This window comes from Lingula anatina, chromosome 10, assembly GCF_051362555.1.
Source record: "Lingula anatina isolate TDL-2025a chromosome 10, LinAna3.0, whole genome shotgun sequence".
Taxonomy (NCBI): Eukaryota; Metazoa; Brachiopoda; class Lingulata; order Lingulida; family Lingulidae; genus Lingula; species Lingula anatina.
The window spans coordinates 17,059,547-17,077,837 of NC_141776.1; the positions used below are offsets into that span (position 1 = coordinate 17,059,547).

At 36.7% G+C, this 18,291-nt stretch overlaps 3 protein-coding genes across 3 annotated transcripts in view; 1 reads left to right on the forward strand and 2 right to left on the reverse strand.

Annotated features, from left to right (window-relative positions):
• The window catches only part of LOC106177183 (uncharacterized), a 31,741-nt gene extending 29,436 nt beyond the window's left edge, over positions 1–2,305 (forward strand). The window contains exon 39 of the mRNA XM_013559885.2: positions 524–2,305. Coding sequence (XP_013415339.2) covers positions 524–781 — 258 coding nt within the window. The 3' untranslated portion in view covers positions 782–2,305. The remainder of the gene's footprint in view (positions 1–523) is intronic.
• Positions 2,306–2,818: 513 nt separating this feature from the next.
• LOC106177160 (uncharacterized) lies at positions 2,819–4,898 on the reverse strand. Its single transcript, XM_086998215.1, has 3 exons — positions 4,752–4,898; positions 4,068–4,203; positions 2,819–3,609 (listed from the first exon to the last, which is right to left on the reverse strand). The coding sequence occupies exons 1-3, from the start codon at positions 4,896–4,898 to the stop codon at positions 2,915–2,917; spliced, it is 978 nt and encodes a 325-aa protein (XP_086854341.1). The 3' UTR covers positions 2,819–2,914.
• Positions 4,899–11,953: 7,055 nt separating this feature from the next.
• Positions 11,954–15,910, reverse strand: LOC106177161 (uncharacterized). Its single transcript, XM_086997802.1, has 5 exons — positions 15,655–15,910; positions 14,129–14,219; positions 13,751–13,880; positions 13,140–13,275; positions 11,954–12,716 (listed from the first exon to the last, which is right to left on the reverse strand). Exons 1-5 carry the CDS (start codon positions 15,770–15,772, stop codon positions 12,022–12,024), a joined length of 1,170 nt encoding a protein of 389 aa, XP_086853928.1. The 5' UTR covers positions 15,773–15,910; the 3' UTR covers positions 11,954–12,021.
• Positions 15,911–18,291: the final 2,381 nt, after the last annotated feature.

An 18,291-nucleotide genomic window follows, 5' to 3' on the forward strand; every position in this document is an offset into this window, starting at 1 on the left:
AACTAGTGACATGGAATATTAACATGTCTCATTTATGTTGATTTTATAGTAATTTCCAAACACATGGTCACCCACACACCATTGTACTGACTATTTCAAAAAATGCCATAGAAAGCAAGCAAGATAAACAGTTATAACTTTGTATATTGATGAAAATGAATGAAGAAAATTCATTTCAGTACTTGTACAAATTTTAACTTCCATATTCACAATGTTTATACAAGCATCACACAAGAAAGTAAAAAATAGGATACAGTTAGATATGAATAAATCATGATGCCTCTTTTCTGTTTGTTAGTTTGGTGTGATCACAAGCACATTGCATTGCTTATGTTGCAAGTCTGGGATACATATACAATATACACAGTATATATTAAAAGTAACACATAATATAGGCAACATTGTCACATAAATACTATTTGATACAAATAGATACATCAACAGGTGAAATGGATACAATAAGATACACTGACAGGATGTAAATAGATACAATTGGTTACATTGTTTCTTTTCCACATTCCAGCAAGCAGCAGCAGGAGCAGAGGGGTCAGGCCAGGCTCTCCAGTCTCCAGGCTCATGTTTAGAAGACTTCAGATACACCCCTTTTATAGAATGCCATGGAAAAGGCACATGCAATTACTATGCCACAGACCTTAGCTTCTGGCTGGCTGCAGTGAGCGAGAGAGACAATTTCAGGCGGCCTATACCAGAGACAATTAAAGCTGGAGATTTGAAAAATAAAGTCAGCCGTTGCCAAGTGTGTATGAGAGTGGTTAGATAGTAGAATAATTTCGCTCTTCTTCCTGGTAGAATGATAATGATAATAATATTGATAAAAGGGGAAATTTGCAAGATAGTTTTTCGTGTAAAACATCTGATGAAGTGAACATGTAACATAAATGAACACTTAGCATAAGCTTACTTTTATATGTATCTTATCATCAATTTTTTGCATTCTGAGAATTCAAAGTAGTATAGTTTTACCACTAACATAACATTGATTCTGTAATGTAAAATATTTTTTTGCCATTTGGGTGTATACTAAAGAATGATATACATATCTAGACACACTTCCGGATAAAGTTGACCTAAATCAGTTACTAAAAAAATTGCTTCATGTATGTGTATATAATATGCTGAACAAGACAAGTTTTTTTTACAAAATTGGCCTGCCCTCAGTTTTCTAGGAGAAGTCTGAATTTATAATTTTTCATGTAGGAACATGTATGCATGTATACGCATATATAGATGATCCAGTTAGAACTTACTTATTGCTGAATGGTGAATTTTACTTTATCACTTTTAGATTAACACTCAGTCTGATAATATTTGCCTATACCTCTTTTATAGTCCAAGCAATAACCATATTTTGACAGTATATGCTCAAAAAAGTTTTGTCTTGATTTTAAGTAGTCTTGATTTTAATTAGTCAAAGAAATATTTAATAATGTTATGTGATTAAACAGCCAGTCACTGCCAGAGTCAAATTTATTAAAATTATTTCTGATCTGTTTGCCAAAATGTTTGATGATCATTGTACATTTCAAACTTGCATATATGTAAAATATTCTTATGTAATTATATAGCTTGCGGTTTAATATATCTATATAGTTTTTTTTTCTTTTATGTTATGTACATGTAGATGAGGATTGAAATGTAATCATTGTATTTTACTTTGGGACTTAATGTCTTACACCAGGATAAGTAAGACTGGATAAGGGTTTCACCAGTTCACTCAGGCAGGTCAGTATATGTGGCCTGGACTTTGCTTATTAGAAACAAGTGATAATCATGTAGTGATGAAGTCTTCACATTTGAAGGTATTCACAAACTCTTCAAGCCAATGGCGAATGGGTGGCAGTGAAAATGCAATTCACAACAGATATTATGTCCAATATCTTTTTTCCTGTCACTTTAGGTCTTTGTTAACATGGCACGTTGCTCAACCCCCAATGTCAGACTCCTGTTGATTTCTGAAAACACGTTTCTGAAAACTGTAATGTACTTTAATTTACGAACTTCTGGTTCTTGTTATAATGTTCACGGTTCCATATTGTGCAAAATCTTTGTTTATATAAAAGACACCAGTTACAACTTGGTGTGGTTATACACCATGTATTACGTCCTGGGTAAAATGTCAGTGTCTTCCTGCTCAATTATCAAAGTGGTTGAAAAGTTTAATGGGTTTTGGTTTTGTTTAATCTGCACCTTACAGCCATTCCCAGTTCCCACTGCTTAGCAATATCAGGTGACTGTTACCGAATAAGCCAGTCTTGTCAGAAAATAAATGTGTCCAACAGTTTAATTATTCGTCTGTCATAAATGTTCACACCTCACTCACAGTGGCAAAAGAAGCACCACATTCATTGATCAATTTTGTAAAGAATGGGCCTTATTGATTAGAAAAAAGTTACAATAAGAGGTGTGTAACTGTATTTTATTCAAAATGAGCATAAAAGCGCTTTCCTTGGGAGAAAATACGTGATGATTGTTCCAAGTCTTTTCAAGATGATACGTATAAGTAGTTATTGCTCAAAACTGTTCAGTGACAACCTTACTGTCTCTTCATTACCTGTCGTCTATTTATGAAAAAAATATGTATTTCTAAAAACGTTTTTGTTTTATTCCGTAATGGGTTTCACTTTCACTATGAGTAGATGCTTAACATGGCAGTCGAATTACACAGCGCCCCGCGCCCCCTCCCCTAAAAACTTTTTAAGCGGGATTCGATGAACAAATGATTTGGATTTTAAAAACTACAAACAAGTATGATTATGAATAATAAGAAAAGAACGAGAGAAGAAACCCTATTCTGCAGAGAATTTATTCAGAGAGATCTGCTCTGAGAACATAAAAATCCAATAGGAGTAGATCTAGTACATTAATACGTTATTTCCACAGAAGTGGAAAGTACTCAATTATCCAAGCATGGAGTAGACAAAGCTAAATTGCCTTCACTGACACCCGTAAGTTTTCCACGCAATGCGTACTGAATGATGTACTCATTGGCGTAGTTGACGACCTGGGCAGAGGGTGAGGTGATAGTCCCGTTATCTCTGAGGACCTGCAACCAGGCAGCCACGGCGCCGGTCACAAACGGAGCTGCCATGGAGGTGCCACTCATTTTAGTATATTGATTGTTTCCAGAGAAGTCAGCAGCTTCGATACTCTCACCCGGGGCATAAAGATCTAAACAGGGACCATAGTTGCTGAAACTAGACTTTTCAAAGTAGTAATTAAAGGCTCCGACCGTGAGGGCATTGGGAGTGCTAGCAGGAGAGACAGTGCAAGCGCCTTTATTAGAATTACCAGCTGCAACAATTGCGGGGATTCCCGCTGCGAGTAGATCATCGACTGCGTCGTTCAGAGAACTGGTGAACGGCCCACCAAGACTGAAGTTAATAACGGAGAGTCGCCCAGAGCTTTGCACTCTTTGTTTTGCCCACAGACAACTTTCCAATATATCGGAAAGATAGCATCCATAACTTGAACAAACCTTCAGGGAAATGATGTTAGCACGCTTTGCCACGCCAGAATTGGTTCCGACGATGATACTGGCCACATGGGTACCATGGCCATCGTCGTCAACACTTGCAGATGTAGGCCAGCCTGGAGAAATAAGAATTAATATAATAAATCAACCATTTTCATGTGTTAAACCTAAAACTGATCAATGTTGAACTTCTTTGATTTGATTTTACTACCAAGGAGCATGAAGGCGTCTCATTTGGGATGAAGTGAATATTCCGTAAACTGAACAATGGTACAAAATTGGCCCAAATATAACTATCCTGTACTATAAAAACAGACATTTGAGGTATATAATGGTAGTTGTATTGTAACTATATTTTATGAGCAGCTATCATATTACAGAAGAGATAACATCCCCATTTCTATTCAGCATTAAGTGAATCCAGATTTCCCAATGGGAAGATAAATTCACTCTGAGACTCTGATGACAACGCGGAAATACTGTTTTCTTTTTAAACCTAATAATGAAAAAGGCTTGCAAATCAGACGTTGTTTTCGCTGCAACGCTGCATGAAGACAATCAGAAGGCAACTCACCAATAGTAACTCTCCCTGTGAAATCTTCGTGGTTTGGATTGATGCCTGTGTCTGCCACATACACATCTATTCCCTCTCCATCGCCCCAGATGTTATACTTGAAACTGTTTAGATTACCATCAAGGGCATCCAACCCCTGCAAGTAAGGGAAAATTCAAACTATGAAACTAGCTTTGGAATATTGCCATGACTGTAATTAACAAATTCTTACATAAGGAATTCTAGATATGTACAGTTCTTGTAGAGTCTTGCCAGAAAGTATATGGAAAAAAACCAAAAGAACACCATGTTGAAATTTAATAAGGTTTATCATAGAAAACCAAACCAACCAAACCACCCTTTAAATTTTTGAGAGGACATTATAAATCTTTTTGTTTGCTGGACAGTTTTGAGATAGATATTTGCAACTGCACTCGTCAAAAGCAAATTAAATGCACCCTTAACTTCATATATTGCTCAGATGTATGACAAAGAGTATGTGACTTTAATCTTACAAGTACATGTGTATTACCAATAGTCAAAACGATTCAAAGATTTAGAAAAGCTTGTTGACTTCATGACGGAAAGTGAACTGCTTTAAGAAATCAGAATAATCAACATTCTATAAAGGCATTGGAATTAAATCAAATGAAACCTTTAACTTATAAGGTCGATCTTTCTGCATTAACATCAGCATTAACATACCCAATTACGTCTGTCATATGGTATATCATAGGATTTGCAGTATTCCGTGTTTAGTGTTAACTTGACGCCCTGTTCGATTTCATCAATGACATCGGTGAGTTGACGCAAACTGTCGAGGTTGCTTAAAACAATGTTAAATAAACTCATAAACACAGTCACATTTTTCAAAAAGGTATATGTACTTCCTTGGTGTTAGTAAAAACAAATATAAAATCATTGATTGATGACCAATGCGTATATTAAACATTTTCTCCTTAATTTTTTAGCCCAAAGTCTTATTTGATCATTAGTTTATAGTGAAGACGATGATAAAATATTTTTATTTATAAATTTTTTTTTAGGAATTTGTAGGACCGGCTGAAAAGAAACGGTTAAAATGCGTTGTATCCAACCTTTTACTTATATTTCGCAGAATGACGAAATCCTTTTCTCTATTAAACTTAACTTGTTGTCTTCGTCCAGCTCCTTTGATGATTCTACGGACTAGATAAATAAAATTATGTTTCTTGTAAATTGTTTACATAATAAATCTATCTAAGGCTACAACAAAGCAGAGATGGATCGGAACCCAAGCCCATTTTAGAAAAAAACAACAAAGGCACCCAGAAAACACAGACCTTCGCCAGGACAAATAATTAACTAAAATCAACCATTAGTTAACACCTGAACCATCACCAAAATCTTGTCACTTTTTTTAATTATCCTGATTATTTCATCAAAACTCGTCCATCCATTTCTGCGTTACGTTGCTAACAGACTACCAAACTAATGGAAGAAAAAACATAGCCTCCTTGGTTCATAAGCAGGTCTTTAGCACAATGTGTGAGCTGGAAAAGTGCCTCCTGCTAAAGCCCCCGTCACACTTATTCGGAATCAACAGGTTTCAAGCAAAACAAGCAGTAGTGACTAAATTAAAAAATTCGTACTACATTCGGGAAGAAATTTCAAATTGACTTAATTCTTGTAAGAAGGCCGTTGGAATACTCAGAATGCGCTGAATCCGCCTGGAATGATTCGTGGACATTTCGGCTGTATTAGCTCTCAAATGCAGCTGGAATGTAGTTGGAAAACTAAAAATATGAATAATGCTGACAGAATGCAGTCAGAATATTTAGAATACACTTCCAATGCCGTACGAGTGTAGTTCGATTGCTGGATGAAATAGGATCGAGATGCATTCGAGTTGCATTCCGGCTCATTCTAGCTACCCTGAGTGTCAGAGCAACGTAAAAATTAGCTTGTAAATATTAAAATTACCTTGGAGTCATTTTTACTAGTATTGCTGATATGGGCTATATATGAAATCAAGATCGAGCTGGCAATACCGGAATCTAGAACCTAGGGTAGTTCTAGCAGGATAAGAAGTGTCTTGCCATTTCTGTTCTCCCTCGAATATGATCAGAATGTGAGAATATTAGGAATGCAGCCATATTGCAGTTAGAAAACTATTCAATTGCCATTCGATAATTTTCCACTTGGAATGCACTTCGAACGTTTTTAACACGAGCAAAACATTCGGGTCGGCCACAAGAATGGGTAAAAATATTTGGAATGCACTCGGGATTTTTAGAATGCTCTTCGAATATCCAGGAACGCACAAAGAATTGTCTTTCCGACGACTTTCTTGCTCATGCCGTCTCTAGGGGTATGAGATTCGAAAAGAAAGCGCTGTACGTCCCATCAGTCAAAAAATAGATCACAAAACAAACACTTTTATTTTACTGAACATTGTTAACGCAACAAAAAGCAAAAGTCTCAGAGCAAACATGCTTCAGCTTCATTGCTTTATTTTTTTCCCCCTGGTGCTTGCTTGTAGCGTTTCAACCACAGGGGCGCTTGGTTAGACCACCACAACCACAAATGCTAGACGACCTTACAACCCATTTCCATAGATTTTTAGATCGATCTATCCCTGTGGGGAGTCTCACTAGGTTACTGTCAGCTTGGCCGGCTTAAGCGTCTGTCCCGCCTACTAAAAGCTATAAGGGGGTAATAAACTATGGTGCGCGCTCGTCTGACTGCAATTTAGCGTGAACCCCTAGGGAGTTAGGTCGATCTAAATTTTAATCCCTGAATCGATCTAAATCTCTGGAAATACACCCTTAATGTCCTCTCCCGTTGCCCTGCGATCCAGTAAAATTAAATATACCTTCAGATATAATTATCAAAGTGACTGTTACACGTAGGGCCAAAAGGATTCAATTTCATTGGCAAGGGATTTGGTTAGATACGTTTACTTACTACGACCGTAGTTTGCACCAGGCAGGAGTCGAGCAATGTATTGTCCTGACACAGAACCGTTCATGTACTCAATAAGTGGCACTGAGGGAGATATGAATAAGAATGAATCAGGCATTGTTATTTGCAATTTAGTTTGGGTACGTTTCAAACCTACATTCCTCGATGAATTAAAGGCCTCTTTTTGATCACTTACATGTATAATGCTCATGAAAGATGTCATGGTATAAATCAAACTATTATGCTGTGAATTTATTTTCACTATATTTGATAAAACGTATTTCATATTCTGAAATGTTTTAATTGTAAAGTGTTAAATACATCAACAATCAAATGAACAAATCTATACGTTGCCTTTCCTTCATACACTGACATAAAAATCGGTGTTATTAAACAAATAGACCATGACCAACGTTTGAAGTATTATAAGATTTCTTACACATTGTTGTGTGAAAACGCGTCATATGACAAACTCATTTTGTGCAAATAATCAACCGTTCTACTTGCCTAACCCTTGTTCTTCTGACACTCTCAATACACCAGCATCTTGCAATTTTTTTCGAATGGATTCGTGATCTCCTTTTTTCCTCGGTGGTGCCTCGGGTGCGTCTCCAGTCAAAACGTTGTTCTCCTGCGCCGCACTCTGATATGCACTTGTCATTGTAAACATCCAGAAAGCCAAAACACCTATGAGTGCCGATGCCTGCATACTTCTATAAACAATCATTTCGATTATTTTAAATAGAAAACTTGTTCAGTCACAAAAATAGTATGATTTCAAATAAGATTATATGAGGTTGACAAAAAAATTTAAATTAGTTATTCTTAATGCGTCTTCATGATAATTGCCATTTAAAAATTATTTATGCAAGCACAACGAAGCTCAGTTTTTGCTCAAAATGAAATATGAAATAGTCATGTGACTAATATTAGCATTTATTAAAATGACGAAATTTGATACGATACGAAGAAACAAGATTGGGGATAACAACATTGCATTAAATAATCACCAAGCACCCCATACAATGGAGCAAAGATTGGTAAAGAACAAAGAGCTTTCTCGTTTGGTTCCCATTGAATTTCATATTTTCATGATGGTCACTACTGGTAGGGATATGACTAAAGTCAAAACAATAATGTAACGCAAAATTAGCTTTTATCCAAGAAATAACGTTAACACTGCGTGGTATTAATGTCGTGCCCGCATTAATGTTGTTTTTTGTTAGATTTAATATTGGACGGACTCCCGATTTTGTGAGGGTAGAACGTATTAAATTTTCCATACCAGGTCAACTGCTGGCGTTGTTGTTTCTGCAAGAATATTTAAAACGTGCATATAGCTAAAAAGCTTTTCTTTCCTGTTTCTTTTTTATGTCTAAAATTTTTATCCAGATATCAATGCAATAAAATTAAAAACTTTTAGAGCAAAAATACCTTTTTCATTATAATGTTCACCACCCCATGTAGATCTTGCATTTAGCTCTGTTCCTGATATCCTCAATTTGTATGCTTTTTTATAATGATAGCAATCTAATTACGTCTTTACTCCGGAGCTAAGTTTGCCAAAATCAGAAAAAATATGGTAATGCAGCCGAAATTGATCAACTGTATTTGACTGACGGACTGATGTCCTCAACCAGCAGAAAAATGCGCCAAAAAACAACACGTTGCAAGAGCTTGTAAGCTTGGTAAGTAGCAAAGGTCTCGAGCATTGCAACTTTCTACACATACCATATATACAGAACCTTTCACATTGCAAAAGTCATTATTAACATGTGAGCTAATTTTAAAGATAGCCCAGTAACCTTCGTAGAGAGTAATGCAACTTACCAAATGTTGCTCCTTTTCCTTTGAACAGTGTCGTGTTCCATATGACAACGTTCTGGTATATTTTCAGCTAATGGTAAACATTAAATATGATCATATCACGTGTGCCGCCCATATCAGACCCGTAGATGTAGCTAGGCTGGCTATGGAGCATATTTGGGGCAGGCCATCAATTCCAAAAAGGTCTAATTAATTATAAAGTGCATGATGATTGGCAGTGCATATAGCCAATGCACGCGGAATATGAATACATTTTCTGATGTGCACCGCCATACTATACCGTAGCTTAATCACTTTTGGGACTTATTTTGGATCGCTTTTTAAAACGGAGGCCATTTAATCCCAAGTAAGCTTGATAAAATATCCCGTTCACCTTAAGTTACGTTAAAGCAAAAAGAACCCTATCAATTTCATGTTGTTTATGGTGTTCCCGAATTAATATTGTTTCTATCATCACCCGTGTCCCTTTACTTAAAGCAAATGGAAACCTATCAACTTCATGAACTTAATGCTTTTCCCACATTAATGCTGTGTTTATTAAATGGATTAAGTATTTGACCCCGAGTTTCATGCGGGTACATTTTGGGACGGATCCCATTTCTTCTACCGGTCAACTGTTGGCGATGATGTACAGGTAGCTGCTGGGATTAATTTTTATGCTGTTAGAATTTCTCAGAAAATCGAGTGGCTTTAGGAAAGGGAACCATTTTGGAACTTCAATAAGTAACATCCGCTTAAATTGGTCAAAATTGCATATTTTCTTTTCTTTTATATAAAATGCATATCTACATTTTATTACAATAAAATTTAACACTTCTAGAGCAAAAGAAGGCTGGGGAGTCACATTTTCATTATGAAAATCTGACTAGGGGAGTCAGATTTTTATGGGAGTCAGATTTTCATGTTACACCGGATAAACACACACTGGACAATAGAAGTGTCACCCCCTAAATCAGAGTAATAAAAGTAGGCAGATCTTGGGCAGTTATAATGCCTGGCCTACTTATAATGTGACTAATGAGTATAAAACCGCTATACTATGGAATTGTATTGATCGTCTTGTACATGTACAACAAATGTTATTCCTGTCTTCCTCCAACATGGCAAGATACAGGCAATTATCTAACGGTTATACAGTAGGTGCAAGTTATTTACCCGAAGAAGCGGAATATAAGCCATGTCAGAATATCGATACAATTGAATGTTCAGTCAGAGCCGAGCAGAGGGTCTGGTCTCGGTACAGAAACACTAGATCAAGAGACAAATTGCCTCTAATGGTCGTCCAAGAAAAAATACTGGCCGTGAAGACCGACGACTGATTTTGATGTCCAGGTTGTCAAAGTTCGACACTGCTTGTCAGTTGACAACACAGTGGAACAATTTCACACATAAGAATGTGTCTGTGAAAATCGGTTACATGCTCATAGAGTGTACAGCAGGGTAGCAAGACTGTGAACTAGGGTCAACAGGATTAGGAACTGGACAGTCCATGACAATTGGTCCTATATATATATTTTTTGATGAGTGTCGCTTTGGTCTGACCTCTGATGACAGACGTATACGATGTTGGCGAACTGCTGGTAAAGCATTTGAACCACATGCACTGAAGTTTCGAACCCGGAGCAGCATATTCATCATGGTGTGGGACTGCATCAGCATCCATGGCTTGAGCGAATTGATAGATGTTGATGGAAACATGAATCACTAGAAATATATAGATGTTTTGGAGACAGGCTTGCTACCATCTATGACTAACATGTTTGGCGACAGGAATTATCCATCTTTTCACCAGGATGACAATGCTCCTTGTCATAGGCCCAGAGCAGTTGATGATTGGTTTGACCAACGGGACATTCGCAGGGTGATGTGGCCTGCCCAGAGTCCGGCGGCAAACATAATAGAAAGCATGTGGAATGATATGTCAAAACTTTTGACAAATGCCCGTCTAACCAGCAGAGAAACTCTGTTATATTCAGTGTTTTATGCTCAGGCCAGCATAAGCCCTGAACGCATCATACAATTATATGAATTTTTGCCTCGTAGACTGGCACCTATTATTAGGTCACGTGGCTAAGCCACTAAATACTAATTTTGGACTTGAAACTGCATATATTGGTAGAATGTATCTTTTGTTCTCATTTTTTTTTTGTGAAATTTGATGTTAATAAAATGATACCAGGAGCATATCATTCCACAGTCATTTATCTCACCCATAGTATTGGTTCAGTAGGGGTGACACTTCTATTGTCCAGTGTGTGTAGTATGGTTTGGCGTGGTTTTACCTTTCATCGCCCCTCTCCTTCTTCAGTGTTTAAGTAGGTCATACTCATACGGGCAAAAATGAAGCAAATCACACCTTATTCTAACGTATGTATAGTTTATGATATAAAGAAAACTTCCTTTGTAACGGGCGGCAATTAAAAAAAATAATTGCTCTAAATTCGTATCTGAATTACGAACCTCTCCGCCCCAAAATAAAGGAGGTAACACGTGCAATTACACATGCCATACCAACAAATTGGCAGACTTGGTCAATTAACTTGCGGATTGTGCTGTTAACAATGCAAATACACCATTAAGACTGGGCACAGCCAGGCCCTTATAAGGATGGGGTCTGGGCCTCTTAGGCATATGACTAGATTAGGACTGGGCCTGTGACACATATCTATATGGCTCAGAGTTTGGTGATTGTTTTAAATCCTTTGACGTATAAAAACAAAACTGGAACTTATTGATCATAAAGAAAGAAAATGATGTGTGTCCCTACAAAGGAGACACTGAGATGAATGAAATATAATGTCCAAACAAATGGGAGTATCCCTAAACCTAAAATTTATCACATATGCAAATGCACGTTGCATCAGATGTGCTGGATTCCCCGGCCCCTAAAGCACAATTAAAAGCAATATAAAGGTGACAATAATCCTGCCCTTGCACTGGATATAAAGAGGGTTCTCGTAGACTTAGCAGTCGAAGTACTCAGCTCCCCCCTCCTCCAAATAAAACTTTTTAGTGGGGTTCGATGAACGAATGATTTGGATTTTAAAAAGCCTTTAAAAAGGTTTTATTAAAAATAATATGAAAAGGAAAAACATTTGCTCTGCAGTGATAGATTTATTCAGAGAAATCTGCTCTGAGAACATAAAAAGCCAATAGGAGTAGATCTAGTACATTAGTACGTTATTTCCACTGAAGTAGAAAGGACTCAATTATCCAAGCATGGAGTAGACAAAGCCAAATTGGTTCCATTGACACCCGTAAGTTGTCCAGCCAATGTGTACTGTATGATGTACTCATTGGCGTAGTTGACGACCTGGGCAGAGGGTGAGCTGATAGTCCCGTTGTCTCTGAGGACCTGCAACAAGGCAGCCACGGCGCCGGTCACAAACGGAGCTGCCATGGAGGTGCCACTCTTAGTAGTATATCTGTTGTTTCCAGAGAAGTCAGCAACTTTGATACTTTTCCCCGGGGCGAAAAGGTCTACGCAAGGACCATAGTTGCTGAAGCTAGCCTTTGCAAAGTCGTCATTAAAGGCTCCGACAGTGAGGGCATTGGGAGTGCTAGCAGGAGAACGAGCACAAGCGTCTTTATTGGAATTACCAGCTGAAGAAATTGCGGGGATTCCCGCTTCGAGTAGATCATCGACTGCGTCGTTCAGAGAACTGGAGAACGGCGCCCCAAGACTGATGTTAATAACGGAAAGACGCCCATTGCTTTGCACTGTTTGCTTTACCCACAGACATCCATTCAATATATTGGAAATAGTGCATTGACCATTTGAACAAATCTTCAGGGAAATGATGTTAGCACGTTTTGCCACACCACAATTGATGCCCCCGATGATGCTGGCCACTTGAGTGCCATGACCATCGTCATCCACACTCGTAGATGTTGGCCATCCTGGAAAAAAGAATTGAAAAAAGTAATCAACCATCCATATGTGTTGAACCTAAAATGTCACTACAAAGAAGCAAGTGAAGTTGACACGCCGATTGTCACTTGGAACTGTAATTTTCTTCAAATATATGAAAAACAGACATTTGAGATGCATAATGGCAGTTGTATTGTAAGCAAATTTTATGACCTGTCACCTCCCCATTTCCATGCAAAATTAAGAGAATCCAGATTTCCCAATCTTCACAATGGAGAGATAACTTCACTATCCGAAAACAATTTTGGAATTCTTTGCAAACCTAGTAATGTTAAATGATTGCATTATCTGTCGTTGCACTTAAGACTGCTCCCTTTTTTGCTTTGCTCTTTTGCAAACCAGGTGATGCTTTTTGCTGCAACGCTGCATGGAGACAATCGGACACAACTCACCAATGGTAACTCTCCCTGTGAAATCTTTGTGATTTGGATTGATGCCTGTGTCTGTCACATATACATCTATTTCCTCTCCATCGCCCCAGATTCGATATTTGGAATTGTGTGGATTGCCATCAAGAGTGTTCAACCCCTGCAAGTAGGGATATATACAAAATACTAGCTTAGGCATATTGCAAAAAACAGATTCTTACATAAGTAATTTTCCAAAATGTGTGCAGTCAAAGTATAGTCTTGCTAGAAAGTAAATATCAAAATACACCAAGTTGGACATTAATCATGTTTAACATAGAAAATGCTTCATCTAACCCACCCATTGGATATACGAGATAATATTAACGATCTCTTAAATTCCTGGACAGAATTCTGAGTTTGCAACTGCACTTGTCAATATCAAATTAAATGCACCCTTAACTTCAAATATTGCCCAGAAATATGACAAGGATTATAAGACTTTAACTTTATAAGTATGTAAGCAATAGCCAAAACGATACAAACATTTAGAAAAGTTTGTTGTCTTCGTAACGGAAAGTGAACTGCTTTGAGAAATCACAATAATCAACATTCTAAAAAGTTATTAGAATTAAATTATATTTGGTCGATCATACCCAAAGACCTCTTCTATTGGCATTATTTGGTAAAGTATACTCTCTGCAGTATTCAGTGTTTAGTTCTAACTTGACGTCCTGTTCGATTTCCGCAATGACATTGGTGAGTTGAAGCAAATCTTCGAGGTTGCTTAAAATATGGTTAAATAAACTCATAAAAACAGTCATGAATTTCAAGAAGGTATATGTATTTCCTTGCTGTTAGTAAAAACAAATATAGAATTATAAACTGATGACCAATGCGTATTTTAAATATTTCTTCCTTAAGAGCTTTGTTTTTTAACCCAAAGTATTATTTGATCGGTATTAAACAAAATTTTTAAAAATGTGTATAGGAACGGATGAAAAACAAACAGTTAAGAATGCGCTGTGTCCAACCTTTTACTTATGTTGCGCAGAATGACGAAATTCTTTTCTCTATTAAACTTAACTCGTTGTCTTCGTCCAGCTCCTTTGATGATTCTACGGACTAGATAAATAAAATTATGTTTCTTGTAAATGGTTTACATAACAAATCATTTAAGACAACAATAAAACAGAGATGTATCGGAATCCAAGCCCACATTAGAAAAAACAGCAAAGGCACCCAGAGAACACAGACCTTCGCCAGGACTAATAATGAACTAATAATCAACCATTGAATAATGGATGATTCATGACCAAAATCTTGTCACTTTTAAGACCATTTTTGACCAACCCTTATTATTTCATCGAAATCCGTCCATACATTTGAGCGTTAAGTTGCTAATAAGCTAACAAACTAACGGAACCAAAAACATAACCTCCTGGACAGAGGTCATAAGCACAACGTGTGAGCTAGAAAAATGCCCCCTGCTAAGATTCTAAGTGAAAGCGCTGTGCGTCCCATCAGGCAAAAAAAAGTGGATCGCAAAATGAGCATTTTCATTTTACTGAACATTGTTTACGCAGCATAAAGCAAAAGTTTTACACGGACCAGCTTCATTATTATAAAATTTCCCATGCGTGCTTTCTTATAGCGTTTCAACCACAGCGGCGTTTGGTTTGAATTGACCATCAAAACCACAAATGCGAGACGACCTAAATGTCCTCACCCGTTTCCTTTCTGTATCCGATGAAGTAAAGTTAAAACAACATACAGATATAAACATAGGAAACATACCCAGCAGGCATAGTTGGATCAACGTTGAAAACAGGTTGATACGTTGAATTGCCCTTGATCTACCTAAATTCAAGGTAAAATCAAAGTTGATCCAGCCACGTTGACTCAACGTTGTATTTTGGTCAATGACACAACCTTGCAGTTATGGATTGTAATTTAAAATATTAATTATTGAAAACGTGATACTTTGTTTATAAATACTGTAACTAAATTTATCAAAATAATAACAAAACGGTTTCATAGTAAAAGTGTCAGATGTTTTGTGTCTTTAGTTAACTAGTGAATTTTCTTAACTTCTTATTCAGAAATACATTCCAATAAACTGAATTCCTTGCAAGGTCAGCTAACACTAGAATGAATAAGTTGCTGTAATTGTGATGGAGTTTACAGTAAACCTGCTATTATAGATAGATAGTTAACCTGCTATCATAGACTGTGACTTTGTTATATATATATATTAATCTAAACTTTGGAAATTTTAACTTAAAGGCCATACAAAAATGTCCTACTGCTAAACACATCCAGGCTAATTTCCCGCTGGGTGGGTTTGATATAACATTGTTTTCTGACGTTGATACAACGTTGTTATCTGAGGTTGACACAACTTTCAAATCCAACGTTTATCCAATGCCTTCTCAACGTTATGGTTCAACGTTGTTTCAATTGCCCGCTGGGATAGGGGCTGGAACACGTAGGTCGAAAAGCTAATGGTAGTGAATTTCATTAGCAAAGGATATACAAGAAGATAGATACGTTTACTTACTTGGACCGTATTTTGCACCAGGCAAAAGTCGAGCGATGTATTGTCCTGATATCCCAGAACCATCAGTGTACTCAATAAGGGGCACTGAGGGAGATATGAATAAGAAAGAATCGTCCATTGTTAGAATATTCCTTTGCAATTTAATTTGGGTAAGTTTAAACCAACATTATATAACATCTTGTTAAATTATAGTCTTCGTTTTGGGCACTTACAATGCTCTATAATTCAAAGTGCATTTTAACTGATCAACTAATCTTTGTCATGTAAGATTTCCATATCTTGTGGTATTATTCAAATTTATTTTCACTACGCTTGATAAAATGTATTTTATATCCTTAAGCATTTTAATTGTCAAGTGTTTAAAAAAACACGTCACCAATCAAATGATCAAATCTATAAATTTGCCCAATCATCAGTTGTCTTTCGTTCATGCATCGACAGAAAATCAATGTAATTTAACAAACAGAGCATGAGCAACGTTGGATGTTTATTATAAAACTTATTCCACTATTTCATGGGGAAACGCCTCGCATTGCAAACTCTAAGATTCCACATTTTGTGTAGTTAATCAACCATTCTACTTGCCTAAGTTTTGTTCTTCTGACACTCTCAATACACCAGCATCTTGCAACTTTTTTCGAATGGCTTCGTGATCTCCCTTTCTCCTCGGCGGTGCCTCGGGTGCGTCTCTATGCACCATGTTGTTCACTTGCTCTCCACTCTGATATGCAACTGTCATTGCAAACATCCCGAAAACCAAAATACCCACCAGTGACTGCATACTTCTATAAACAATTATTTCAATTATTCTAAATGGAAAACTTATTTTAGTCTTTCAGATAATAGAATAATTGTTATTATTTCTAATAATAGGAATGACAATAGAATGTTTTTCATAAAGCGCGGGCTCTTCATAATAATTGCCAATTTTAAAATAATAATCCAATTACTATACACTGGTAAAATGGAATTATTATTATTAAATCCCCCTGAATCTCAGAACTTACACATTACTAAAACACAATCGGATCCAGAGTGTTGGAAGTGGTGGACACAGGGTAGATGAATATACACTTTACTCCTCTGTGCTCGGTATCAAACAGTTAACAAGTTAATATATGCTACACAGGGATTGTAAACTGCTTGGTTTTGACTCGTTGTACTGTTTTTCGGAGACAAAAAGATGAAGGGGGACATCAGAAGTGAAAATCTTGGGAAAGTGTCTTAGAGAATATTAAAGGGGTTATATAAAAATACATACTATTGTGCAAGACAATTTTTCTACAGAAGCTAAAAAACAACGAGTAAAATTCCTGTAAAAATTCGATAGATTTTATTAATTTCAACGTTTTAACACATCTTTTTTATAATTGATCGCTATTTTGCAGTGTTTTTCCTGCTATAAGTTAAGTTTGTCTGCAAGCCTCACTCACAGTGATGCATTTGACAATTTGTGTTTTCTGCATGATGAGGGTATTAGGCACCTACTGGTAGGAATATGGGTAATGTGCCATTACACTTAATGGAAAGAACTTTTTACTTTCAGCTCTGTCAAGCATATTTTCACTATACCGGCCTCTAAGAGCAAGCTCTTCCAACCACCAGACAAATCGGTCAAAAAGTGGCAAGGTTGTGTTTTCACAGAAAAATTTAACTAGCTGAATCATAGTGCTAAACCATACCAAATGGCACCATTCGCCTTTTTAAATACCAAAAATTTTGGGCCCCCCTTGGTAGTGCTGGTAATTAATTGTAGCAAACGCATACATTGCTTGGATTGTGTTCTCCACAGAAGGTGAGTTCAGTTTGAACAGATCCATCGTAGCTTTCTGTTATGTTTCACATTATTCTATTATATAGGAAAATGCATTCTATGTTATCTTTAATGTCACTGAATATATTACTGTATTCTATATTAAATTTAATGTCGCACGATATACTGTATGTATACTGTAAACAGTGCAGGTCTACTAAAAGCACTTTGACTTATACAGCATACTGTCCCTACATTAAACGCATTTTAATCCCTATGGTGTTACCAAGAATATATTCACCTAAAAATAAATAAATTACATTGACAACGCATCTACCAAGATCAACAATGATATATAAACCCAATAGCCTTCGGATCATGTTCCCACTTATATTTTTTATCTTTTTTTAATCACTCAAATCTTATCAACTCCGCCTTTCTAACGTGTAGGCTTGGTATCACTTATATGAAATTCATTCCAAAATTGATTTAAAACATATTTTAGTCCACGATGAATCCCGTCCACTTTAAAGTTCGTGTTGTCCTGAATTATATTTTTCTTGCTCTCAAGCAGGCGTAACTATACAGATACTGAATTAACTTGTGACAAAGTAAAGGGGGGTCAGTCAATAGCTGCAAAATATTGGTTAGATGCAAAACCATAATGTAACGTGTTATCTATACATATATCTATTCTAAACACTAAATGAATTTTCACACGTGCCCACATTGATATTGTTTTTATTAAATGGGTCAAGTATTGGACGCTTCATATGGTATACCGGGCAAACTTTTGGCGTTGATTACTACAGGGGTTCATTTTCATCTTGTTAGAATTTCTGACCACCTGAACATATCTGGAAAGTGAGCACCAGAAAGGCGGT

Coding starts and splice junctions, on each gene's coding strand:
- LOC106177160 (XM_086998215.1), bottom strand. CDS start 4,898: ATGAGTTTATTTAACATTGTTTTAAGCAACCTCGACAGTTTGCGTCAA. Junction 4,204..4,751: donor CATATGACAGACGTAATTGG/GTATGTTAATGC, acceptor CCTTACTTGCAG/GGGTTGGATGCCCTTGATGG. Junction 3,610..4,067: donor CACAGGGAGAGTTACTATTG/GTGAGTTGCCTT, acceptor TTATTTCTCCAG/GCTGGCCTACATCTGCAAGT.
- LOC106177161 (XM_086997802.1), bottom strand. CDS start 15,772: ATGGACGATTCTTTCTTATTCATATCTCCCTCAGTGCCCCTTATTGAG. Junction 13,881..14,128: donor CTGCGCAACATAAGTAAAAG/GTTGGACACAGC, acceptor CCATATTTTAAG/CAACCTCGAAGATTTGCTTC. Junction 12,717..13,139: donor CACAGGGAGAGTTACCATTG/GTGAGTTGTGTC, acceptor TCTTTTTTCCAG/GATGGCCAACATCTACGAGT.